Source organism: Heloderma suspectum, chromosome 5, assembly GCF_057233095.1.
Source record: "Heloderma suspectum isolate Gila_16-S chromosome 5, 16-S_ref, whole genome shotgun sequence".
Classification (NCBI taxonomy): Eukaryota; Metazoa; Chordata; class Lepidosauria; order Squamata; family Helodermatidae; genus Heloderma; species Heloderma suspectum.
In genome coordinates, this window is record NC_139462.1 from 181,467,133 (window position 1) to 181,493,954 (window position 26,822).

Sequence of the window (26,822 nt, forward strand, 5' to 3'; positions counted from 1 at the left end):
AACTCCCGTTCCATTCTTTTCTCCCTTACCATATTTTTTGCAGTTATAAAAATGATGGATACAGTAGTAGGAAAACACAAGTTGATTACAAATGGATCATGATGTTATCTGGACTCTCTGTGAATAAGACAGGGCACTTGCACAATAAAAGCCTTATCTGAAAGCACCATCTCAAACTTCACAGTTAAATTTGTGTCAGGCTTGCCAAAAAGGTTAGCCATCAGTTCTCTAGGATCATTACTGCTCAGTTTTTGCTCTGCCTTAAGATTCAACCTTTTGACACTAGTTCAGTTCCGTTTGGCACTTTCAGGTAAAATTTTCTACGTGTCTGTTGGGAAGCTGAGAGAAAAGGGAGTCTATTATGGTTAAGCTCTGCAGAACGTATTTAATCAGAACGAATGAGATAGTCTATTCTTGTGACCTTGGATTTTACAAGCAGGTCAGGATTATTGCAGCATTAGCAGTGTTTAGGACAAGTGCACCATCATTCACAAAAAATGAATAGTTCTGTTGATGGGATACCAGTTTTTAAAAGACTCCATAGAGAAATTATGACCAGGCTATCTGCTGCTGTGGGGAAAGAACCCCCCTTTTTGATAAAGAATGAACCATCCATATGCACATTGTAATAAAGGGGAGGCGGTGTGAGAGAGACAAGACTCATACCCGGTTAAGAGTTCTGACGAGGGCATTATGCTTTAACAGGCCCAGTAACTAAGGCTGATTCAGGTGTTTTGTCATTTGTTTAAGCCTTAGGAATATAAAAAAGGATTGAAATTAGCTGCTCCGTTTCAGACATATTGTAAATAAAGTCTGAATTATTTGCTAGCAGTGCTACTGTTCTTTTGATTGTTGAATAGTGGAGTTGTGATGAATCCAGTGTAGTCATGCTGAAAACAGAGGTGCTTGGAAGGTTATGGCAGGCTTTAAGCAATATACTGAAATGTCACTTAAAAATGTTCACACAAACTAATGAGAGTTGACACTTTTAATACCATTACTTAGGAATGGTACAGAGACTGCCTCTTAAGACATCAGCTATCACTGCGTCATGGTTATGTTTATTATGTGTTGAGAATTTTAGCTTGAAAGGATTTGTGACGTTTTGTCTTAACAAGCCAACAACTGATTTCCTGAAAGGTACTGTATGATGTTTTCTACTTTAGGCATCAGATCAATTTGGTTGATTCATATTTTTTCTCTCTCTCAACCCCTCCCTGCTTTAAAGACAATATACAGGAATGTGTTAGATGATGTATATGAATACCCTATCCTTGAGAAAGACCTGAAAGAATTTCAGAAATTACTTGGAATGCACCGTCGTCAGTAAGTTTCTAAAAAATTCCTTTTGGAGGGTTATAATTAGTTTTGTGTTGACAACCTTTTTTGTGTGTGTGAGTGAAGTGATGCCAAATGCCGCATAAGTATAATTTCATGCCTTTAATATTTGTTCAGGCAAGCTTTGCTTTTCTACAACTACAAAGGAATAATTTGAAATGACATGTTTGACACCCACAATCTTGGCAAAGAGAAGGAAATTCTGATACCATCAAACACTAATTTAATTTAACCCTCCACTATGACTAGTATTATAAATAGAAGATTTGTAGCTAGCTTTTTATTAACAAATCATTACTATTTGCAGCGGTGTTTGCCTTTAAGTGAGTTTAGACAATAGGATTTGTCATTGATTTTTCTCTGCAGAAAGAAGATTTGAGATAGTGTATGATCCTTAACAGTTTTAAAGGCTACTGTGTTCACACCTTGTTTCCCATATTTTTCAAAATATATGACTGAATGAAATGGTTTCACCTAGCTGAAAGCAAATAATTGCTTAACAGCTGTTTTACAGTTTTGCATACCTGAAGATTTCTGATTTTTTTCTCTTAGCTGTGGTTCCTAAACCTTTGCATACTGCACGCCTCTTCCTTTTGTCCAAACATCAGACATTGTGCATTTTTCTTCATTCCTTTAGCCACTGTTAACCTAATCTACTATAAAGCATGGAGGGAGCAATCCTATGGTTGCTAGACAGCAGTTAGACGGCCATAGGATATGCTGTTTTCCAGGAACCGACCTTGGAGCTCGCGCTTCGAGGTCGGTTCCCGGAAAACTGACCTCCCCTCACGTCCACACTGCCTTGGAGGCAGTGTGGAGAAGCCCTGTCCTCTGTGCTCGGAAAAGGAGTGTGGAGTGGCTGAAAAGGGGCGGGGCTGGGGGCGTTTCGGGGTAGGGAGATCGGATCTGCCTGTATGATGCATCCTATGCGTTGTACAGCAGCCTTCTCTCCCGCTCAGCCCCCCCACGGCTAGACAGCCAAAAATGGCTGTCTAGCAGAAGAAACAGGGCAGGAGAGGCATGGAGGGAATGATCCCCACCCTGTGCTTCTCCTGCCTTGCTTTGGATAGGCGGTCGCCTCTGAGTTTGGAGGCAGCCGCCTATCTAGATAGGATTGCGCCCTAAAGCTGCCGACAAACTGTGTGTGTTTTTTTCTTCCAGGACAATCAACTAAATATTCTTGATTCTCACCCTGATACACAGGCATTATATTTCTATAGATTGGTATTCAATATTGTCAAAGAATAAACTGTCTGCCTGGAAATAATGATGTACTTAGTATAGGTCCTTGATAAACTTTAAATTTCTATTTAGCACAGAATGCTGAATGAGAGAACTAATTACCCTTAAAGTATGCATGAATGTCTGTATTTTTGTATGTGTTCCATGGAAAAATTAGACACTGAAAATCTTGTAAAATCCATTCCTGCCATATGGGCAACAATTACTATGATATGGGACTAGCTAATGATATGCACTGCTGGATTACATACAATTGAGGTTGGCTGTGGTATCATGTTCAGCCTCAGTTCTGAATAACGCTGCAAACCTATAGACGTATCAGAGTAGGCATTACTGAATTCAAAAGGACTTGTTTCCAAGTAAACATGTATAGCAGGGTGGGCTCAAGTGGCCCCTGGGCCTTGTCTCCCCCACCCCATATATTTTCTTAAAAGAAATAAAAAGGGAGAAATTTAGATTGCTATCTCCGAATTTTGGCAGCAAACCAGTGATTTTTAAAATATTTTTTTCCCCCCAACCCACTGCAGCTGGGCTGTGTGTGACGAAAATGCCTCCCAGACCTCCTGCATTTGCCGACCCCTGGTGTATGAGATCGATCTGTACTTGTTCTTAAGGTGTAATTTTTAATGTCTTCTCCTCTCTGGACTTGTCATGGAAAAGATCTGAATTAATATCAACATTTATTGTTTTTGGATGGAGAGAATCATGTATTGTCTTTTTGTTTCAGCACTGTCGATGAATATTCACCTCACAGAAAGGTAATGCAGTAATTTCTAGTATTTTAATTTTATCTTGGTTACTGGTATGTAGCCTCATTTTTCACTATCTAGGTTTCTTTAAATCAATGAAGGCCAGTGGCCAAAAGCAAAAACAAAAGCAACCCCCCGCCCCCCAAACCTGGGCAAGACCAGAAGCACTGCTACATTTTTTTTGTTCCTGCTAGTGTAGTTCTGCTTCCAGCCACATAAATTAAGCTAAAGTGGTTGTGGCATTATTAGTGCTTAATTGGTATGCTCTGAGATGCCAGAATCCAGCAGAAGCCAATCAGCATATCCTTGCCTGTCTGCAGTTAGATAGCTTTGAATCTGTGTAGATTTGGGCAAGCAAATAGAGGCAAAGATATTGATTTCAAATGTCAGGTAGTCTATTGGAGTAAAGGGCATTGTGTAGCAATGGAACAGAAAGAGAGAGAGAGTGCTTGTTCAAGAAATGTAGAGGAAATGGTACCCTAAACTTCAGACAAGACTGTGTTGCTGTGGAAATGTGTTTGTTCTGGTCAGGAAATACACTAGACAGAAGCCTAGGGATAAAGTAAGCTGTAAAATACGACTGTGGAAGTATCGGAAGCAGAAAGATGGAAAATAAGAAATTTCTCACAAAACCATATCACAGTTATTTTCAGCGTTCCTTCAATCTGCTTCTTTCCCGTTTGTCCACAAAGACAACTTTCAGTTTATTTAGCCATGATAGAATTGATGTATTTCCTTTTTCTTTTATCCACCCAACAATTTTTGGCCAGATTTATTTTTGGATTGGATTCAGAATCTGCCTTCTGCAAGACAAAGGAACCTTCCATGAGAAGAAGGGCTCTGCTCGCTAAGTCCCTCCACCCAATTTTTGAGGATCTCCCTCTTCCCCCACCACACCACAGTTCACCCTATTAAGCATGGCCTCCTGACTCTCTGTGTAGCATTTTCAGGGTGCTAGCGGGGCTGTGGTGGGAAGGAAGGGTTGGGTAAGCCCACTTCTACCAGCACAGTTGATCCAGTGTAAATCTAGATGCAACCCGTTGAGTTTTGCAGTTATTTCATGTCATTTATTATTTATTTTTTTAACTCCTTCGTAGCATAAAGCCATTTTACACCAGTTCAGTCTCAAGGAGAACTGGCTTCAGAACAGAGGAACTATGAATGAAACTGAGGAAGGTAAGCATGGTTGAAATGGAGCATGGTGGAAACTGAGAAAAGGAAGGAGGAGAACGTTAGTCCACATTACTTCTACATAAATGGTGGAAATAACGAACCTTTCCAATAACAAAGATTAAACTACTGTGCAAGACAGTTTATGCCACTACACAAGGTGCCAAGAACGTGTTACGTTGGAAAAATTGAAATCTGAGTAGCCATGTAGTGTAGCCTTTCCCAGCCTGGTGCCCTCTAGATTTTTGGACTACACCTCTCAGGATTCCTGACCATTGGCCATGCTAGCTGGGGCTTATGGGAGCTGAACATCTGGAGGGCACTAGGTGGGAAAAGCTGATGTAGTGGCTTTGGTTGGAAATCTGTGCTGATACTGCTGCCATTATTGTTACTTTATTACTGCTGATATACGGCAGGTAATTACTGGGGGAAAGTGCCTTTGAAGTGGTGTCCCACTGGGTCCAGCATGATCTCCCCAGGAAGGCTTTCCTGGCACCTTCTTTGATGTCCTTCCACTGCCAAGCAAAACACTTTTTATTTTACTAGGCTTTTCAACTTTTGGCAATTCATTTTATTCTTGCTTATATGTTTTCTAGATTTGCTAGTTTTAGCTTATTTATATGTACTTTTAATTGTGTGTGTAAGATATTTTATTGTAAGCCATCCTGATAATTTGATTGAAGGGTAGGGTATAAATCTAAATAAATGCTTCTGTTGAAGAAGGTTGTTTGCAGTTGGTTCCTGCTTGACCCACAGACAACTTAAGAATTAGTAAAAATAAGTTATCTTAGTTTCCCTCCAGAAGGTCTGTTGAAAAAGCTCTACATATTCATGCTGAGGGCATACTAGCCATGAGGAACATTGTGGGTTTTCAGTTAACAGCTGTGAACAGAACTGATTTAACTTTGCATGTGGAACCCAAATATTCCTGTCAGTTGGTCTTAGTTTCATAACATTCGGCTAGCAGGCTCCATGATGCATGGCCCTAAGATCAGTCTTAGAGCTCCTGCTCACTGGTCTGCCGTCAAGACAGACTGGCAGGTACCAGAGACCTTTTTGGTGGTGGCCCCACATCTTTGAAGTTCTCTCTCTAAAGAGATACACAAATCTGTATCCACCTTTTAAGCAGATGAAAACCATTTTTGTTTCAGTCTGTATTTTATTGATTTGCTGAGTTGGATCAACCAGTGGTCTGACTTTGTATAAGGCATCTTCCTGTTGATGTCTTGGCATGCTGATATTTTAACTGTTTTATCTGACCTTTGGGAATTGTGTATATTGTGATGGTCTGTAAACTGCCTTGGAAGGGCTCTTGCCCTGAAAGGAAAAGTATAAATCTTTTAATAAATAAAAATAAAATGGTCTACTTAAAGAGAAATTGGGGCTGTTTGCATGACATGACAGCCAACCATGGGTTAAATAAACCATGGTAAGCCTGCAGCACATGCAACTGCCATTTTGAATATGCAATCCCCACTCAAGGGTTGTCCTGTTGTGCGAGCCTGGCAAGTGTGGGTTGTTCAACCCTCGCATATCCTATTGGCTGTTTTAGGGTTATACGAGGGTTGTTTAACCTTCGCATAACATACACTTGCCAGGTTTGCACGACACGATAATCCCAGAGTGGCAGTTGCATATTCAGTGTGGCACCCATGGCACCGTAGCTTGTGGTGGGTTAAATAAATAACCCACAATGAGCCACAGTGTGGCATTCAGAGACTGTATCCTCTAGTAGCTAATGAGTGAAATTTTCCCAACATAGATATCTTCTCTGAAGAAGGATGTCCCTTGTATGAGGACTAGCTATTGTACAATTAGCCCTAAATGGTGCTAGTGGAAGTATATTAGCACACACACAAATTGCACTTTTCATCTGGAAACACTCTTGTTGTTTTTTGTCCTTCTATTTTTCTAGGAAGAGGGAAATATGCCTGTAGGTCAGCATACAGCAGCTGTGGCTTCTGCTGTCAAAGAGTGACTGTCAAAGCAGATGTTAATCAAGGCATTGCAATAATTCAATCTGTGAAGATCTTGCTCTCTTCAATAAAATTTGTCTCCGTCTGTTATTGGAATTATTTTTTCTCTCTTTACAGTTTTTTGTCGTGTGTATATAACAGAACATTCTTTTGTCAGCGTAAAAACTAAAGTATCCACTTCAGCTCAGGAGATCTTGAAAATTGTAGCAGAAAAACTCCAGCATTCACAGGAAGACCTGGCTTTAGTGGCTCTTTCATTCGCTGGGGGTAAATTATTTTCTTCTTTCTTTCTTTCTTTTCTTTCTGTATCTTATCTATAAAGAGAGGGTTAGCATTTTCTAGTGCAAGGATAGGCCTGTTCCCCTATGGGTCCTCAGCTGGATGACCATAGTTATAGTAAGGAGCTGCATAGCAGAGAGGGGTTTCCATGACAACTGCTAATTCTTCGGTACTGTTGGATAATGCATTTCCACATCAGGTCTGGAATGCAAGGGACTTTTCATGTTCAGAAATATGTTATAAGGTTTGCCTCTTCAGAAAAGTCTCCCTCTCCATAACGTAGTATAACCTGGGAGGGCATTAAAGATACCTGTAAAAAGGGAAGGCACTCTGACGGAAGAAATGGGAAAATATGACTTCAGTAATGTAAATGTTTTCCAAGCCAATGCAAGTAATGAAGTAATGCTTTTTCAGTTTAAAAGTCCCTCAGTCTAGAGCCCAGCCCCCCCACCTGCCTTTTTAGAACGGAGTCTTCTTTACCTAATTCTTTAAAAAATTAAGGCCTAGTGACCTGCCTCTGTGAAATAAAATTACACAGCTCACAGGCTGCTGTTCTTCATCTATTTGACCAGCCTAGCCTCAGTATTTTACTGTAAATTCTTAAGAGTCTCTGGAAAGCTGTTTTGTTGTGTTGCACTATAATGTTATACAAGAAAATGTCAAAGGAAATGGGGCTAACTGTAAATGTGATGGGAATTACCAAAAGGCTATGGAATGAATTTATTACAGAGCATATATTTAAAGTTGCCCCTTTGAAACAGAGGATGTCTGCCTGGTACATATAGGCTCCTCAATTTTAGCATGAAATCAAAGCCAACTTAGAACACTTTTATAATTTTGCTACTAGTTTGTATTTACTAGTTTGAATATGTGGATGTGAATTCTTCTATTAATGAGCCTCTATGTAACAGTGTACACGATGCAATCTGTTGGGTAGCTTTTCTGCCCAAGCCCCACTGAAGTGAATAGCAGCGGGTTAAGAGCTTCTAAGACAACTAATAAGTCCACATGGAGTATTAAAGATGAAATTTTTATATAAAAAACCAGGACCTTTCTTCGCACTTCTCATCTTGCTTTACATAAGATGCCATAGGAGTAGTTGCCATTGCCAACCTGTGCTTGTACAGCGCTACTGAGCAGATGGGTACGATTTGGTTGTTAGATAAATCCTCATAGAAGCTTTTTATGCTTCCAGAGCTCTGGTGCTCTGGAAGGGAATTTTTGACTTGAAGAATGTGTTTTAAATGGCAAAGTATGATTATTATATTTTCCTTCTTTGTACCTATATTAAAGAAAAGCATGAACTACAACCAAATGACCTTGCAATCTCCAAATCCCTTGAGTCATCTGCTCGTATGTTTGTATTTCGAAAGGATCTGACAGATACTCTGGTAAGGCTGTGTGTTCTGAGTTTTGAAGACTTCTGGTTTATGTCAAAAACCTAGGTGGCTGTGGGTTTCTAAAAGAACACTGTGCAACCTATTTTATTGGCTTCTTGGTATAGAGACTATGATCAACTGAATTCTCTCTCACACACCTTAATATGAACAAAGGTTCATTTCTAGTTTTTACCCCTTCTAAAATACATGGCTTTGTACATGTTTGTTTATCAAATATCAGTTTTGTAGGTATCGTTTTGTAGGATGTCACATTCTATTTGTATGGCTATAAGCCATAACAAAATATTAGTTTTGTATGACATTGATATTTTAAATTACCTGCACAATTAAACCATTCAAACTCTGTCACAGTAATAATTTCATGCAACCGTTACAATCAGGAAAACATGTTTTGAAAAGGAAGAATTAAGTATGTAGGGTTTAGTATGGTTTAGCAAACCTTTATATAGAAATGTTTGGGGAAAACGAGAGATTAATTTTTTTTTTTAATATGTACTGGCTAAGTTTGTTTTAAGTGTCTCCTGTACTATATTTGCTTTGTGGATAAAACATTAATGATAACAGCACACCTGTACGTTGAGACACACAAATAGAAATTCAAAATGTTCATATGAAGAATGATAGGTGCTAAGCGCTATGGTGTTATTTATATCAACGCTATTAAGAATTTTAATGACTTAGTCTTGAAGGAAATACCACTTGTCTATTTTCTACAATTCCTAGAATTCTATATAAATTTAACAAGTGGTAGTAAACAGATAATTTCATCCCCTTTGGAAAAATGACCGCACTCTAAATATGCACAAGTTTGGCATATCTGGCCTTTAAATGATCCAATGTAAGGCTGCACTTGGCCTTAAGTACATAAGTCCAATTGAATTCAGTAGGCTTTTCTTCTGATGCATAGGACTGGGCAGTAAGATTAGTTTCCATTTGAATACTTCACTTATATACATAATTTCACAGTGTTTTCCAAAGTATTCTAAATCTTTAACAAAATCAAGCAAAACAGATGAATGGTTAAATAACCAGTGTGGTGTTACACTTTGCTGTAACATGTTAGAAGGTTTTATGTATTTGGATTCACAATTTTACTTTTTTTTCTTTCTGCTTGCCAAGTGTGCTTAGAATTGGTCATTTTTCGTCATAGAATTGACAGTTTTGCGAAGTTGATTCTGAATGGAGGCATGTTGCGTCCGTGTACTGTAAAATCTGATGTATTTGTTTTGTTGAGATCTTAGAAAGTTATTTTCCTTTTACTTGCAATACAAAACAGTGCATGAATTCAGAACATAACCTTGGTCATCTGTGAAGTTGGTTTCAGTATAGTATTTAGTGGTGTATTCTTGCTTGTTGTCTTCTTTTAATAATTGATTCTTAAAGTGGTGTGGCTGCCTAATGTAATAAGAATTCATTGATCTCCTTAGTACTGAAGCTATTTCAGTCTTAAGAGGTCATAATTATTTCAAGGCAAAAATGTTTAGAGAAAATAAAGTATTGAACAAAGATTACATTATGGCTGGATTTCAATTATGTATGCTTGTTCAGGAACTCTTTCCATCTGTCCATTGATTTAGAATCCTTTTGCTGAAAATGAGGAAACCCAGCAACGGTCAGTGAGAATTCTGGGAATTAACACTTGGGACCTTGCTTTGGAATTAACACATTTTGACTGGAGTCTTTTCAACTTGGTTCATGAGGTAAGAAACAATGGATACATATGCTTATTGTAAGGCTCTTGTTTAGTTTGGGCTGATTTCAACATAACATTTGCTCATGTAATGACTTCTTCAGGTGATCCTAAACCATGCAACTTTCTGGGATCACTCCAGGATACAACAGGAATATAGACTTGTGCTTTTAAAAGCAAAGCACCTGTCACAGTTTATATAAAAACTGATGGTTGGATACAGACTTAATCATACTTAGACCAGCTTAAGACCCACTGATTTCAGTGGGTCTACTTTAAGTATGAATAAGTTGGGACCCAACATGATGTGTAGAAGTAAAAAGCAAAATACATTTTCTGCTTATAGTGAATTCTTGTTGCCACCCAAATACATTTAAAAATACAAATTATGTACAACTTTGGCGAAGAAGAAAAAAGCAGCAGATGTAATCCAGCTCATTGGTTCTCAGACTGAAACCTGCCAGCAATTAATAGATGCCAAGTCTTACATTTGTAAGACAAACTGGTCTTACATTTTTCATAGCTGTGATCAGAAAAGTAATTGCTGAACATCTCACAAGGTTACTTGTGATTTTGAACTGTTTCTGACCTGCTTGAGGTTTGTTAATGAATTAATAAAAAGAATTTCCTGACCAGGTATCAACAGTTACATTTTTCAGACAAATTCTGATCTGCATATTTAAAAGCCCGATTATCTTTAACTGTCTTCCAGCAAGAGCTGATATACTTCACCTTCAGCAGACAGGGCACTGGGGAAAACACTGTGAATCTTAGTCTCCTGCTTCAAAGATGCAATGAAGTTCAACTCTGGGTTGCCACAGAAATACTGCTCTGCAACCAGCTCTGTAAACGTGTACAGCTAGTGAAAAAGTTCATTAAAATCGCCGCCCAGTAAGTTACACGCAATATGATTGTTGACACTGTAGTCCTCTGTTGAATGTATTCAACCTTTTGAAACTGCATTGAAGAATGATGGAAGAAAATTATTAGCATGTCATATGTTTTGGCAAGCACATTGTAATGTACATAGAAAATGCTATGTACAACTAGAACAACAACATATTTGTCTAAAAATAGGTGTGCACTATCTGATTCTTTTTATTCTTTCACTGTAGTCTAAAAAATCTGTGCTATTGCTGTCCCAGCTGCATCTCAGCTGTTAAAGCTCACATGATTGTTATAAAATAAGGTGTGTGTAGTAAGAACTATGACCTATCCAACTTCTTTTATATTTTAATCTTTAGCTTCTATTCAGAGTGTGGCTAGTACTGCTAAGCCATCTCTCGCTAAGCTATTATTAATCAATAACACGTATTTATTTCATTTGCTTCTCTGTTCCCAATGGAGAACTGTTGATGATCGCTTCTATTGTGTACTTCAAAGTTCTGTCATCTAAACTGAAATCGTTCATGAACTGCATTCTCATAAATCACTGAGAAATGCAATTTGTTCGTGAGCATACTGCTGAACAGCGCATTAATTTCCATATTTATCGAATACTAAGTTTGATTGTTTTACATAAAAAGGTTTCATTTTGTGAGACTTGCCATATTCTATTATTTTTATATCCTTACAATATACTGAATCTGTAGAACATGTATAGAGATAACTTTGCCTAGAGAGCAAAAATGTTGAATTATTTGTGTTACTCCAATCTCTTTTCATGGAGGATAAGGCTATTGATGGCTACGAATCATGATGGCTATATATTAACTTCCGTATCAGGGGCAGTATGCCTCTGAATACCAGTTGCCGGGGAACACAAGGATGCTATTGCATTCATGTCCTGCTTTTGAGATTTCTATAGGAGTCTGTTGGCCATTGTGGGACCACAATGCTGGTCTAGATAGGCCTTGGTCTAATCCAGTATGGCTGCTCTTAGGTTCTTAGGAAATATGAAATTAAAGCAGTATAAATTGAGATTCAGGACAGATAAAAGGAAGTACTTCTTTACACAGTGCATAGTTAATGGAATTTGCTATCATAGGATGTAGTGATGGCCACCAATTTGGATGGCTTTAAAAGCGGGTTCAACAAATTCTTGGAGGAGAAGGCTATTAATGGCTACTGGTCATGATGGCTGTGTGCTACTTCCAGTACCAGAGGTGGTGGGGCTGTGTACACCAGTTGCTGGGGAACATGGGTAAGAGGGTGCTGTTGTGCTCGTGTCCTGCTTGTGGGTTCCTAGTAGACAGCTGGTTGGCCACTGTGTGAATGGAATGCTGGACTGGATGGATCCTTGGTCCAATCCAGCAGGGCTCTTCTTATGTTCTTCCGTATATTCTAAATATATTTCTGTTCTGAATGTAAGTATTGATACCTCAAGAAGATTTTGATGTAAATGTGGTTGTTCATTAAACTTCTGAAAATTGATGCAATAAAAACATCAAAGTAGGAGGCCATATTACTCAGGGTTACTTAGGCCTTCAGAGATTACTTTAGAAAATACAATTAATTACATCAGCACCAGGCCCTGGTGTGCAAAATTATAAAAATGAAAACATTGTCAATGCATTATCTCATTTGCTCAGCAATTCCAGTATCAATTGACACAGTACAATACTGAAATTCAAATAACAGAATCTGTAAAAGCAGTTCCTGCAGACTATGAAAGTACATAGTACATTTATACCCTGCCCTGCGAATGTGTGGAATGGCAGGGTATAATAAAACACTAAAATAAATAAATACATAAATACTTGGTATAGGAATTCACAGCTTAGTAGCTGAGTGTTAATGGTATAACTATTTTACTAATTTGCAGGTAAGCTGAGGTAAAGGTCTTTCTACATTATCAGTTTATAGCGCCATATAATGTGCAGTTGGCACTTATTGGACACATGGCATCCATATCCATTTCTTCGAGGCAGTATAGGGATGCTGCATTTTCCAAGAATGTAAACTGAAATTTTGTATTGTTAGGCAAAATAAATTCTCCCACCAGACAACACTACCATGATTAAAGTGATTCTTGTGCGGAATATGTCACAAAGACACCTGTTTGATTATGCTTTTAATGTGAATGTGACCAATAATACCTATTAACTACTCAGTGGAATATATAGGTTGCACATTAATTAAATTTGCAGTAATAAACAACTACAGAATATACTGGAGGATGCAGAAGAAGAAAATGAATGATCATTTAAGAATTGTAAGAATATGTGAACGCAACAGTGGGGAGAGATTTATTTTAGATAAACTCCGAGCTGTGCAACTAGGGAATACTAATTCCAGGGCAATGAAATAGAAACAAGATTTCTTATAAATTATCAGCAGTTTTGAGAAGAACTTTGAATGTTAAGAGAGAAATGAGGCATTAGGAAGATGTATGCCACAATTTTCAATAAATATAACATGATTACATACAAAAGTGTTACATAAAGTAAAAGCAAGACTGTAATTCTTCCAAATGGAATCCCTATCAATTTGAACTTCTAACCAGTGCTGATTGTCAGGGGCGGGGGGAGGAGGCTGAACACTTTTGCACCCTTTGAAAAGCACCCCACCATTTTGATATGTATTTTTCAGTAGACACTCAAAAAGCATGAAATTTTAAAGGGGATTTCTATAAAGTAAACAAAATCCAGACATCTATGCACATCATTACACAGCAACAAGCTTAAAAATATTTTTTGTGCACATTTACTTTGCTGAATAGCAACTAATTTAAGGCTACAACCTTAAACACACTTAATAGACAATAGGCTCCAATGAACATAGTGGGACTTACTTCTGAGTAAATATGCATGGGGTTGCTCTGTTAATCCTTTAATTCCACAATTGTTTTAAAGTCGGGTGTTTATGTGCATAAATTACACCAAGGGAGGATTATAAATAGTCTCTTAATGTTCATGAGCATCAACTCACAGCAACAGATTGTGAAATTGTGGAAGGTAGGATTTTTCATGGAACATCTCACAACCTTCAAAATGGCAATTTTAGCTTGAAAAAAAATCACAAAAATTCTGCACAGCACTATTTTAAACAACTGTGAAGGGGCTGGTGGTTATATGGGTTTTGTCATCAGAGGTAAGTTATTATTCTACCATTAAGGTTGAGTTAGGAAAAGTCCTACTAAGGTTGAAGTAGGGAAAAGAACAATAATCTTGGAACATCTTATTGGACTTGCATCTATTGGATCAACAGAGAGGATAACTTTACATTAGTGTTAATATAGTTGGTGCGGTTAGTCTAGCACATTTATCCACCCCAGTAATACAAGATTTTGTATGAATAGGAAATGACACAATGCCCTTTTTATTTTACAGCTGCAAAGCCCAAAGAAATCTGAATTCATTCTTTGCCATTGTTATGGGTCTCAACACTGCATCGGTCAGCCGGCTTTCTCAGACATGGGAGGTAATACAAGTATTTCATTGTTGTAATTTGTTTAAATACTTGTTCATAACATATTGTCTTTACAGCATATAAGGAAATAAAAAGTCTAGATACAGTTAATTGCTGACATAGGTCATATAGAAACTCTTAAGATTTCTCATTAAAAAATCCTATTAGGACAAAGCAATTGAAGGCCTCAATGATTATACTACTAATTAGATTTAAGAAGCATCAGTTTTGAAATTCTTGAAATAGGTTGATGCATGCAGGCTAGTTAAATTGTCTCTGTATGCTGGCTGTTTCCAGTGGTGAGCCATTCATTCATGGGTACTTGATTGGCCTGTGAAACAGCTCCTAAAATGTGGATTGTCTCCATGACATTGCAAAGCATTCTTGGTGTCAGCATCGAAACAAACCACCTAGTGCAGATCCAAACCCTGTGGTGAGCTAGAATATACACAATGGCTTGCCCTGCGGAGCAGGAGCATCTCCCATGTGGAGGTGGTTTTAAACAATCTCCACATGGTATCCATATCATCAGAAGCAGCTCAGTCATATAAAAGTAATTAAAGGGAACATAGTTAAGAGTAAGATGACCAGAGTATGAATATTATTTATGGAAAAATGTTGACTAAATCATTAACATCCAAGACGCATTCCTTTGGAGATGTTCTTGTCTAGCTGTTTCTTTTACAAACAGATCACTGATATAAATGGTTGAAGGAAGGAAGAGCCATGCACAATCCCATGGTCTGCTTCCAGTCACAAAACCATGGTTAGCATTTAGATAGTGTTAGGACTCAACAGGCCCTGAGTGGAGGAAATGAGACAACTGGTTCACACAACAAAACAGCCAACTGTGGGTTAATTTATCCATGGGAGCTGTCGTGTTGTGCCAGGTGCCCACGGGTGCCATTTTGGCATGGCTCCCACAGGCGCCCAGCTTGCTGTGGGTTGTCATATCATGTGAACCCAGGCAGCAGGGGTTGTTTGAGGGTTAGATAACCCTCAAATAACCTATGGCTTGTTTTAAACAAAATGCGGGCACCCACCACAACATGGGTAAATTAACCCATGGTGGGCTGTTGTGTCATGTGAACTAGCAGATTGAATTGTGGATTGATGTTGAATCATGGGTTGTTGTTATGTGGGAACCTTGCAATATAGTTTAACTATGGGTTGTTAACCACAAACAACCAAGGGAGAGAACTCATGGTTTGTTGTTGAGTTGTGAATTCTTAATTGTTTGTGGTTAACAACCCTTAGTTAAACCATAGTACAGGGTTTGCACAGAATGACAACCCATTATTCAACAACAACCTGTACTCACCCCACACTGTGGGTTGTCACTATATGTGAACCAGGCCAATATTCCCTATTAAGGAAGGGGTTTATTTATATATTTAATTATAGGTCACTTTTAAGGTATAGTCTGTACAAAGTTGGTTTACATAATCCTAAAACTTAACATACATTAGGAAAAGGAAAACCTGAGAATTCATAAACTTTTTTTTTAATCACAGGCCTGATAATTCAAACATTAATAAAACAGCAGCATTGATTACACTAAATAACAATACTTAAACGTTTTAAGAACAGCTCAATTATTTTAAACCAGCAGCATTAGAAAAGCTCATTTAAGAGAAGGCAGATGGAAATTCATAAGTTAAAAACCCGCTTAAAAGCTTGTAATGTCAGAGCCTTGTGCACCTCAGTGGGGAAGGAGTTCCATAACCTGGGTTCCTAGACAACGAGCATTAATTCCTGGGAAGGTTTTTATGGTTGTAGGTGGACCTTCTATGGCTTTAAAGGTTAAAATTAGCACTTTGTTGGGCCAGGAAATGCAACAGTAACCAGTGAAACTGGTACAGGATTGGTGTCACAGGATTGGTGTCAGAACTGCCTGGCCGCAACCTACGTCCAGGTATTATTAGAATTAGTGTTATTTATTTATTTATTACATTTCTATACTGCCCCATAGCTGAAGCTCTCTGGGTGCTTTACAGAAGTTAAAACATTAAATACAATATCAAAAGTTTAATAGCCATTTACATAAAAGCACACAGACAATATACACAAACTACATATAACTAAAAACAACTTTGAACTGTCAATCATAACTAAAGACACATCCAGGACTGATTAAAACTCATAATGTGCTGCCAAATGCCTGGGAAAAGAGATAGGTCTTAACTTGGCACCAAAAAGATAATATAGTTGGCGCCAGGCAGACCTCATTAGGGAGCTTGTTCCACAGATGGGGGGCCACAACTGAGAAGGCCCTCTCCCTCGTTGCTGCCTTCCGAGCTTCCCTTGGAGGATGCACTTGGAGGAGGACCTTAGATGCTGAACATAGCGTACAGGTAGGTTCATTTGGGGAGAGGTGTGCTGTCAGGTATTGCGGTCCTAAGCCGTGTAGGCTTTATAGGTTAAAACCAGCACCTTGAATTGAGCTCAGAAGCAAATAGGCAGCCAGTGCAAGTGGGCTAGAGTCGGTCTTATATGTTCGGACCTTCTGGTCCCCGTTATCAATCTGGCCGCTGCATTTTGCACGAGATGCAGCTTCCGAACTGTCTTTAAAGGCAGCCCCACATGGAGTGCATTGAAGTACTCTAACCTGAAAGTTACCAGAGCATAGACAACTGAAGCCAGGTTATCCCTGTCCAGATAGGGACATAGCTGGGCCACCAACCGAAGTTGGTAGAAGGCACCCTGTGCCACTGAGGCCACCTGAGCCTCAAGTGACAAAGATGATTCCAGGAGACCCTCAAGATACGGACCTGCTCCGTCAAGGGAAGTGCAACCCCATGCAGAACAGGTTGGACACCCTCCATCCCGTCAGTAGAACCACTCAGCAACAGCATCTCAGTCTTGTCTGGATTGAGCTTCAGTTTATTAGGCCTCATCCAGTCCATTGTCGCAGCCAGGCAATGATTCAGCACATCCATAGCCTCACCTGAAGAAGATGAAAAGGAGAAATAGAGCTGTGTGTCATCAGCATACTGATGACAACACACTCCGAAACTTCGGATGACTGCACTCAACAGTTTCATGTAGATGTTGAACAGCATGGGGGACAAAACTGACCCCTGTGAAACCCCATATTGGAGAATCTACTGGGCTGAGCAGTGTTCCCCAAGCACCATCTTCTGGAGCAGACCCTCCAAGTAGGAGTGAAACCACTGCAATGCAGTGCCTCCCACTCCCAGCTCAGAGAGCTGTCCCAGAAGGGTACCATGGTAGATGGTATCGAAAGCTACCAGTAGTTGTGTTCTACACCATTTGAAATTTCTGAACCATCTTCAAAGACAGCCTCACATAGTATGTGTTACATTAATAGTAGTAGTTCAAGATCTGAAGTACATCTGCCATTAATCATCTTTTTTTAACGTTCATACATATAAGCATCAAACACACTACACAAAAACAAACAACAATTAATTGCAAATATAAGGTAATAGGCTTAACCTGAGAGAAGGATAGTCTGGTTTCTCTTCAGATCATATACACCGTTCATGTAAGAATATAAGAACACCTTTTACTAAAGAGTCCCATGGAAAGCTGCATTTGGGTATTCCATTTGTTTTTGAGGCTCTGTTCAGCGTCGCTAAAAATAAAAGAAAAAAGATTGAAGAAAAAAAATCCAGCCCATGGCTGTTAACGTTTGGCCCTTAATGTGAACAGGTTGAAAGAGTATTTAAATTGCGTTTCAGTTCTCACATTTTTAAAAATGCCACTTTGCACTGCTGTCTCCATGTATATACATTATAATCTCATTATGTTATAAATGTGCAGCTGTTATTTAGATTTGTGTGTGGGGAGGGTTAAACTCTTTGCCCAAGGGACTATTTTTGTTATGGGGTAGTGCATTTCTCCAGCACTCAAGCCCTTAACATTTTGTGGCTGAGGAAAATGCCATTTTCCCTCAAGCTAACACTTCCTGTGATGGAGAGCTGTGTTGAATAGGCATATAACAGGCATTCGTCGGTTAGTGCCTTTTGCACCACAAGTGACAACATTCTCCCCCCTGCTCAAAACCTGGTGAACACCAGTTAGGTTGTCATATCTCTGCAGCAATGCCCCATCATTTGAAGAAATACCCCCTTCTTTCTCTAATGTTGGTTGTGCACTCTCCCACTTGATCAGTAAAAAGCACATTTGCCCTATTAAAAGTAGTAGTCGTTATTATATCAGCAAAGAGGTCCTTCCCCTCCCCCTGAAGTATAGCTGTCTCCTCTGCTCCAAGGATATTGCACTACCAGTACAGATTGGGGCTAGCACTGGTGTAGTGCTTTTCTTTTCTTTTCTTTTCTTTTCTTTTCTTTTCAAAATGTCATCATTAGGAAAGGTCTTAAGAGAAGTAATGCAGACAGATTGTTAGTGAAGAAAGTGAACACAGATGTTAGGAGGCATTTATCATAAAAGAATTATGAATTAGGGAATCCTGAAAGGCAAAAGGGTTTGCATCACTCTTAAGCATTATTCATAATGGGGAATTCTAGTACTAAGAAAAATAGAAGCTGCCAGATAAAGTAGTCTCTTTGATTATTATTTTTTATTTGCTGTGCCATCTATGAGTCACTGAAAGAAATATTAAATACTTTTCTGCATACTTGATTTCCTCCCCAGTCCCATTTCCTTTGATACTTCTTTTTTGTATCACAGAGAATCCCTGGAAAGTTTAAGAAGCTCTTCACTGAACTTGAAAGTTTAACAGTAAGTAGGCTTTCTATGAAATGAAAAAAAAAAATTCCCCAGCTGTGTTCTCTTACTGCTTAATGGAAACAACATCATCTAAAGATGGGATTTGCTATCCTCAACTGTTTAGCTTCCAGCAGACTTCATAGGTCCCAGACAGGCTGTGTGGTACCTCCAAAAGTGAATGAATGTACCTTGCTTCACTTAGTTCTTTTCTTTTAGGAGATCTTTACATGCCTCATTTTCCAAGGAAACTTGCACTTCTTAAAGCATATTGATTTCCTTTCCTTTCATTACAATGAAATTGTTTTGGCAGGACCCTTCCCTGAATCACAAAGCCTATAGAGATGCATTCAAGAAAATGAAGTCTCCGAAAATCCCCTTCATGCCTTTACTCCTTAAAGGTAATACTATTTGTCCATATCAACTCCTTACATAGAATTTATAACACAACACAATCCTTGGTATGTGGATTCAGAAGTAAATCCCTCTGTGTTCAATGGGGGTTCATCCCTTCTAAGTGTGTTCAGGATTGACATCTTAGTTACTAAAGGGAAAGGTCATTCTTTAAAGCATGTTGCTTACTAAGGCTGCGATCCTACCCAGGACCATTGAACACACTGGGCCATGGGTTGTTGCCTTACCCAGAGTTAACCCACAGTTTGGCTGCTAGACAACGAGCAAACTGCTGGTTGCTCAGTCAATTCCTGGGTTGTTTGGTTCCTGGCCCCTTCATCCACTTCTTCCTTCTATCTCAGATATCTTTGTGGCACTGTAGTACTGGCATGTAGAATGGCTTGGTTGTTGATTGCTCTTGCCTGCCACCTCTGTAGCTTGGTGAAACAACCCATGAACAAACCACAGTTCTGGGTTCGCAAGTAACGACAACCCATGGTTTAAACATATCAGAGTTCATAACCCAACAACAAACTATGGATTCTCTTTGTGGCTTATTCATGGTTAACAACTCATAGTTAACCCATAGTTCCAGGTTCACAAATAACAACAACCCACAATGTTATGTGTGAACTAGGTCAGTGGGTTTTATTTCCAAGTAAATGTGCATAGGATTGTGGTTTTATAGCAGTATCTAATATTTATTTTGCACTGTTAGTATGTGCACGTAGCAAATTGATACAACTTGCACACTCTAGATGGACAAGACAAGGCTCAAGAGAATAAGTAATGGATTAAAAAATGAGAAGTATAGCAGGGAGGGTGAATCATAGAACCATGAAGTTGCAAATAAGATGAGATTTGAGGTGGCTTATAGAAAACCTTTGCTTGAAGACATGATTATTGAGTGGGGAGTTCAAAGTGGCTAGTTTGATCAAAATATAAGTTTTTCCTCATGTAAATAATTCCCTTTTTCATATATTTGTGTTGCTCAGCCATTGTGTTTTCCAATAACTGAGATGTCCTGATTAAACAGAAAATATGTCCTAAAGTAGAACATCGCCCTACCCTGTGTACTGCTTTGTTAAGGCCAATTTAATTCTGATAGGTTCTATATGGAGGTGTGCTTTGGATTCAGCTCAGTCTCAAACCAAATTGGGATGATTCAGAAAGATTCAAGAGATGTCCACAACAAAGTGGGACTTCTCTGAAGCAGACCAAATCTGAACCCTCCTGAAGCTTTGTTAGCGATTCAGAAGGACACAGAGACCCATTCGTCTGCTATGTGTATACAAAGATGAATACATTTCCCCTCAACATCTCCATATAAGAAAAATGTCAGGGTGGGGAGAGGGTGTAGGGAGAGGACAGGGCATAGTTTTTGACAGACAGGTCTAATCACAGTTTTATCAAGGCTCTCCAATCCCAGTGTTTTGGCACAAGGATGTTGAAATAATATATCACAAGACTGTTTCAGTGTTCAGTGCTCTTTGCTAGTTCTCTCTCCCAGAAGCAGAAATGTTAAAAGAGTTTTTGCAGAGTCTGTGGGACCTGGGAGGGTGTAGCCTTGGATGCTCCATATCCATCATCCACCCCTATCTTATTGCACTTTATGACTTCGGCGCCAATTAAGCAGAAAACAAAAAAAGCCTTGAACTTTTTCATTAACCCTAACTTCCTAGTTCCTGCACGTACCCTTCTGAAATTTTGCAGGTTTCCTGCCTAAGGTATTTAATGTATTCCCCCCCCAAAAAAAAAAATGGGGGGAGAGGAACAAATTATTCCTTCCTATGTGAAGTCTCCTCTTCCACAAAAACTGCTGCACTATCCCCAAAATGTTGTGGAGGTTTCTTAGCTAGGGCCACCTCTATGCTGTGTGCCATTTTCATAACAATTGCCCATAAAGAACATAAGAGTGATGAGCACATCCTTTTTTGGGAAATCCCCAAACTGTGAAGGTTGCTCTTACACACAATCCTTGAAACCTGGCAGGCTTGATCCACTCAAAAGGGGCAACCGTGCCTGCAATTTTCATACAATTCCTCCAAGGGAAAAAAGTTGTCAGTTCACTTTTAAAATTTAAAGGCATCTAGCACGACCTGCCCTCCTGCACCTATTTGTCTGAAACATAGCAGATTTCAGCCCTCACAAGGGGCCACCATGCCTGTGTATTTCATCCTCTTCTGTCAAAGAGCAAAACAAATCATTGGTTGTTTTCCAATTATAATCAGTGCAAAGCCTGGTCGGTCCAGTTGCACCGGAACCGCTGGAGCATTCAAAGCCCTCCTGTGAGGCCTTGGCAAGGCACTTTGTGGATAAAATTGATTGGATTAGGAGTGTTATTCTGTGCACTGTGGATACAGTTAGTGAGCAAGAGGCGGTCTGTGGCAAACCAGTTTTGTGGGATCGGTTCCAGCTTCTTCCTTCTGATGAAGCAGACCAGGTGCTTTCATCTGTAAGGCTGACCACCTGCTTACTTGATCCTTGACCGTTTTGGCTCATTATGGGCTGCAGAGAGAGATTGGGTGAGGGGATCAGGGCGGTGGTGAATGCCTCCCTTGAGGAGGGAGTGATGCCATCAGCCCTCAAGGAGGCAGTGATAAGACCACTCTTAAAGAAGCTCTCCTTGGATCCCCAGGTTCTGAACAACTTTCGCCCAGAGTAAATAAATAAATAAATAAATAAATAAATAAAGAAAGAAAGAAAGAAAGAAAGAAAGCACGAAGCTTCAGATTTCTAAATCAAAATTCAGATTCAGCCCCAAGTCAAATCGGGCAACTTTCGAAATCTCCAGATCAGGGTCCAAACCAAATCTTGTAGCAAATGTACATTCCTAGTTCTATGTTTTCTCCATCCCCTTTTTTCTGATGACCTTGGGATTTTGCTGTGCTTTCTCCCATCTCCTCTGATCTGCTGTTGTGGCCTGTGTTGTCTTCAGTGTTGCCTGATACTGGTTCTGATGCAATTTGTTTTTATGGTGGAGGCTACTGTTGGGAAGGTCTGTAGCTCAGTGCTTTGCATGCATAGGGTCCCAGCTTGAATCCCCAGGGTTTCCACTTAAAAAATGGTCTCAGCAGAGAGAAATCTTGGAGGGCTGCCGCTAGTCAAACAAACCGTACTGGGATAGATGGTCTCGGTTCAATCCCTGGCATCTCCAAGTAGGGGTGGTAAAGACTCCCATCTGAAATGCTAGACAGCCACTGTCAATAAGGTACCCTCCAGACATTATAGACTTCAACTCCCATCAGCTCCAGCTGGTATGGCCAATGGTCAGGAATCCCGGGAGTTGTAGTCCAAAACATCTGGAAGGCATCAGGTTAGAGAAGGCAGGTATAGATAATGCTGAGCAAGATGGATCCCTGGTCTGACTCAGGATAAGGCAGCTAGCTTCCTATGTTCCTAATAGCTCATACCATGCTTTAGCAAAACACCCCACAAGATATATTGCTCTGTTTTGTGCTAGCGATCTTGTAGTCCCTACAGGCTATGTATAATGGATATAGTTCACACTGGGCGCATCTTTAATAGAACACATTGCAATGTTGATACTACTGCTGAGCACTCTGCTTCCCTCAATACCTCTATCCTATGATATCATTCTTTGTTTCCACCTTCCCTAAACTTTTTTGGGGGGAAGCTCAAATAAGACTCGGATGATGAGTCAGCATCCACTACCACTGCTGCCTTTTCTTTTTCTTTTCTTAGGCAAAGGATTAGACCCCTTTGACACATTTTCAGGAAACACACACACACACACCCCCCTTAGCATAAAAGGATTTGTTTACTGATTTGAAAGTGATAGAATATTACAATAAAGGCTTTGGATACCAAGTAATCTTTGAAGAAGCTTAGTTACAGAAGCATAATCTATAAAAAGGGCTATCCTGCACTGAATTGCACCTCTGTTTCTCTGTATCTTGTACAGGAAACCAAGCCCTGACATACCTGAGGTGCTATCCAGCAAACTAATCATGCTGCTGCTACTCTCTGGAACAATTGCAAAGAGTTCCCAAAATGGGAATATGCTATCAAGAGTGGCTGTAATTACTCCCTACAAGTCATAGTGGTGATGCTGGTTGTTCACTGCAATTAGTCTTCAGACTCCAGGCTAAGGGTTCCAAGTCGAGGTCCGCACAGCTTCCCACAGGGTCATAAGGCTTATATTTGTTTTGTGGATGATGTCTAATTACAGTAGATCCAAATGATGTAAGTGATGTGAAAGACCTATCATAGGGAAACTCTCTGTGGCAGCAGTCCTAGGTAGGAGTGCTGCTGGTGTGGAATTTTTCCACACAATTAGCCTGATCCATGGCATAAGCCATTTACAAATATTAAGAGATTCCACTGTGCAAAAATTGTTTTCAGCTGCAACCCTGCAGTTTTATTCACATGATGTATGAGCTAGCCCTAAATACTTGGGAGCATTTTCTACATAGCAATTTCTACATACTACTTTATATATTATATTTATAAGCCATATATCCTAGAGGAAGCTCACATATGATTTCAATGAGATATCCTATCCAGGCATTGACCAGAACCAGAAATGCTTAGCTTCACTAAGGATGCTACATCATGTGCCTTTAGACCATAACCTGGGTCTTCACTGCCTATATTATTTCTGTGTCTATAATTCATAAATAGCCTTGAATTGGGGACTAAAGCAGAGACAGCAAAATGGGCAGAAGCAAAATAATCACTGTAATTTGGGTCTATCACTGTTGGGTTCATTCCATAGGTTAGCAGTCCTGAGTGGGCATTCCAAAGAAATCAGGGTGGCGGTGGGGGGACGACAAATTAACACCTTTCTAAATATAAATAGGTAATATAGACATTCAAATTTGAAATAACCCCTTTCTTAAATAGGGAAACAGTACCTTGACAACAAGGTAATTGAATTTGTACAGCAAACCCTGTTTCACAGACTCTGCTTCTGAAAATCTGGCTGATTTTTCAAATATTTAATAAAACACTGTTTCACTCTACAGTGTAGCTCAGATGCAATTTTCTTCTCCACTGGATTTATCTAGGCTCATAGTTGTTGGCAGCAAAGCAAATTTCCTTCCTTCATTTCATTCTTTCCCTTCCACCACACTCTTCATAAGGCCTGCACTGCTGTCTTTAAAGAGCAAGTAAAAAAATAACCTCTTCTGGCTTTTCAGTAGAAAGCCTTCTCTATTAGCATTGACAGTAACAATTTCACCTTCTTCAGTTGCTTTAATGATGGCAATAGGAGTGCCTAATGTGCCTTGCAATGGGAGTATATAATATGCAATGTTGTACCTGGTTCCAGGAGCGGAGATGGAAGAGAGTACACAGCACTGTGGCAAGGCAGGAGAAGAGAGTTGCAGTCAGGTGTCCATTTGCAAGGGGTCAGCTCTGAAGGAATTTCAGAAAGCAAATACTTTTTAAGGAAAAAAAATTATATATATATATTCTGTGTACTATGATATTGGCACTATTGTAGCCCTTTGTTTATTATACAAAAACTGGGAGCAGCAGGTTAAAAAGAAAAAGGGGGAAAGGGGAAGTAAGGTAGCGTTTTGGTGTGGTACATATCACTGTATTGAATTTGTACATGTGAGGTTTGCCCCTGCAAAAGCAGTACCCACTTTCTCTACAATCATGCTTTCCAGTTGTTCACCATGGCACTGAATCAGAAGCATGGGCTGTTGCTTTATATGTGCTCCTAGGATGGTAGTCAGTAACTGGAGGCCCTTGAGAGAAGTTGGCAACTCTTATTGACAAAGTTATCACTACCTACACATCCCTCTTCTAATTCTGAGTTGGCAAACGGTGACTAAGTGACTTCTTTCAGAATGGTCTGGTTGTGCTCAGGGGGCTCCAGTTGCTGATCTCTATCTTGGCGAAAGCTTTAGCTGAGAGTCCCATAAGTCCTAACTCCATTTTAACCATTACAGATATTCCAATACTGATTCAAATGCAAAAATGCCATGCCCCGTCCACATATACCATAGACAGGGAGGCAGTCTTATTTGGGAGATAACTTTACTATGAGGCAATCATATTTACAGCTTATTTAAAATCAAAGGAGTGGTGTGCTTCAGCCCTAGAGAGCGGGAAAGCCCACCTTTTTAAAGAATTGGGGTGGGGAATCCTGAACTGAAATAACAGGAGGTCATGAATTGTGAATGTTTAGATGAAATATTAGCAAGTGATGCAATAATGTACAGATTAGATTCACAGTTCATAGAAAACTGAAAAGTGCCTAATATGTACATTATTTTATCACTTGATAAATATTTCCTATAGAAATCTATAATTCATGGACTTCCACTTTTTCACGACAGGCTTTCCTCACAGTTCTTTAAAGATGGGAATTTACCCCTTCTCATAGTTTTATCACAGATAAGCTTTTTTTTTTTTTTCATCCAGGGGCAAAAATCCAAAAAAACCCTAGCAATGTTCACCAATATGTTTTATTACTGTCACCATGTTGTGCCACATAGAATAACAATGGGAATATATGAAAAAATATTTTTGTTTGTCTTTTAGATGTAACATTTATCCATGAAGGAAATAAAACATTTCTGGATAACCTTGTTAACTTTGAAAAGCTGGTATGTAAAATTTCCCATTCTAAATATAATATTATGATGAAGAAAAAACTATTGCTACATTGTCACTCATCCTCCTTCCTTTCTCACCCCTGTAATTCTATTTTTCCTTTCCATATAAAATATTGCTTATTCCTCGTTTCATCCATTGAGTTTTCCAAGTATCAGTAGGATTCTTAGCTTCAACCGGATAGCCAGACTCGGCTAGCAGTCAGTCTACTATCTTTCCAAATATTTCACACAATGTTAATCCAATAATAATCTGCGTTAAAATAAATCATAATATAAATTGAGTGTTGGTGTGTGGGAGATTGTTCAGTAGTGTCATGTGATAATCTTTCCTGTCAATTTTTGGTTGCCTGTCTACCAGCAGAACTACAAGTTATATGTCAGCCTTCCTCAACCTGGTGCCCTCGAGATGTCTTGGAACTCTCGTCATCCCCAACCAGCATAGCCAATGCTCAGAGTTGTAGTCCAAGACATCTGGAGGGCACTAGGCTGGGGAAGCTGTAGTGGGGGAGACATTTTTAAATTTGTTATTACATTTATGTTACTTTTCTTTTTATATACAGTGTTGCCACTAAGCCTTGTTTCATAGTGATTTCCTTGCCCAAATTAATTTAACTCTGACTTTTAGGTGTTGTACATAAAAACAAATTAGCATTCTTGAGTCCCTCTTTGAGGTATGTTACATTAACATGCATATTGAAGCAGCCTTTAATGCATATTTTATCGTAATGTTATCTCCATAGTGCCCTTCTAGTATTTCGACATGCTTTATAATTTACTGCTGCTAGTGGCAAATCTGCTGTGGGGGGTTAAGATGTTCAGATACTCTGTGATGGATATAAAAATAGTGAGCAACCACTTCTGCCATTAAGCAGAGGCTCTGTCATGCTCTTTAAGGGGGAAAGCTAGGAAGGCATAGCCAGGGTGGCAATATGCTCCTGCACATGCCCCAAGTT

At 39.3% G+C, this 26,822-nt stretch overlaps 1 protein-coding gene across 1 annotated transcript in view; it reads left to right on the forward strand.

The window, feature by feature from the left end:
* The window catches only part of RAPGEF5 (Rap guanine nucleotide exchange factor 5), a 221,336-nt gene that overhangs the window by 182,698 nt on the left and 11,816 nt on the right, over positions 1-26,822 (forward strand). Inside the window, exons 14-24 of the mRNA XM_084858588.1 lie at positions 1,229-1,326; positions 3,308-3,338; positions 4,427-4,505; positions 6,593-6,742; positions 8,048-8,145; positions 9,732-9,854; positions 10,557-10,735; positions 14,116-14,206; positions 18,851-18,901; positions 19,200-19,287; positions 25,796-25,860. Of these exons, the coding sequence (XP_084714714.1) occupies positions 1,229-1,326; positions 3,308-3,338; positions 4,427-4,505; positions 6,593-6,742; positions 8,048-8,145; positions 9,732-9,854; positions 10,557-10,735; positions 14,116-14,206; positions 18,851-18,901; positions 19,200-19,287; positions 25,796-25,860 (1,053 nt within the window). The remainder of the gene's footprint in view (positions 1-1,228; positions 1,327-3,307; positions 3,339-4,426; positions 4,506-6,592; positions 6,743-8,047; positions 8,146-9,731; positions 9,855-10,556; positions 10,736-14,115; positions 14,207-18,850; positions 18,902-19,199; positions 19,288-25,795; positions 25,861-26,822) is intronic.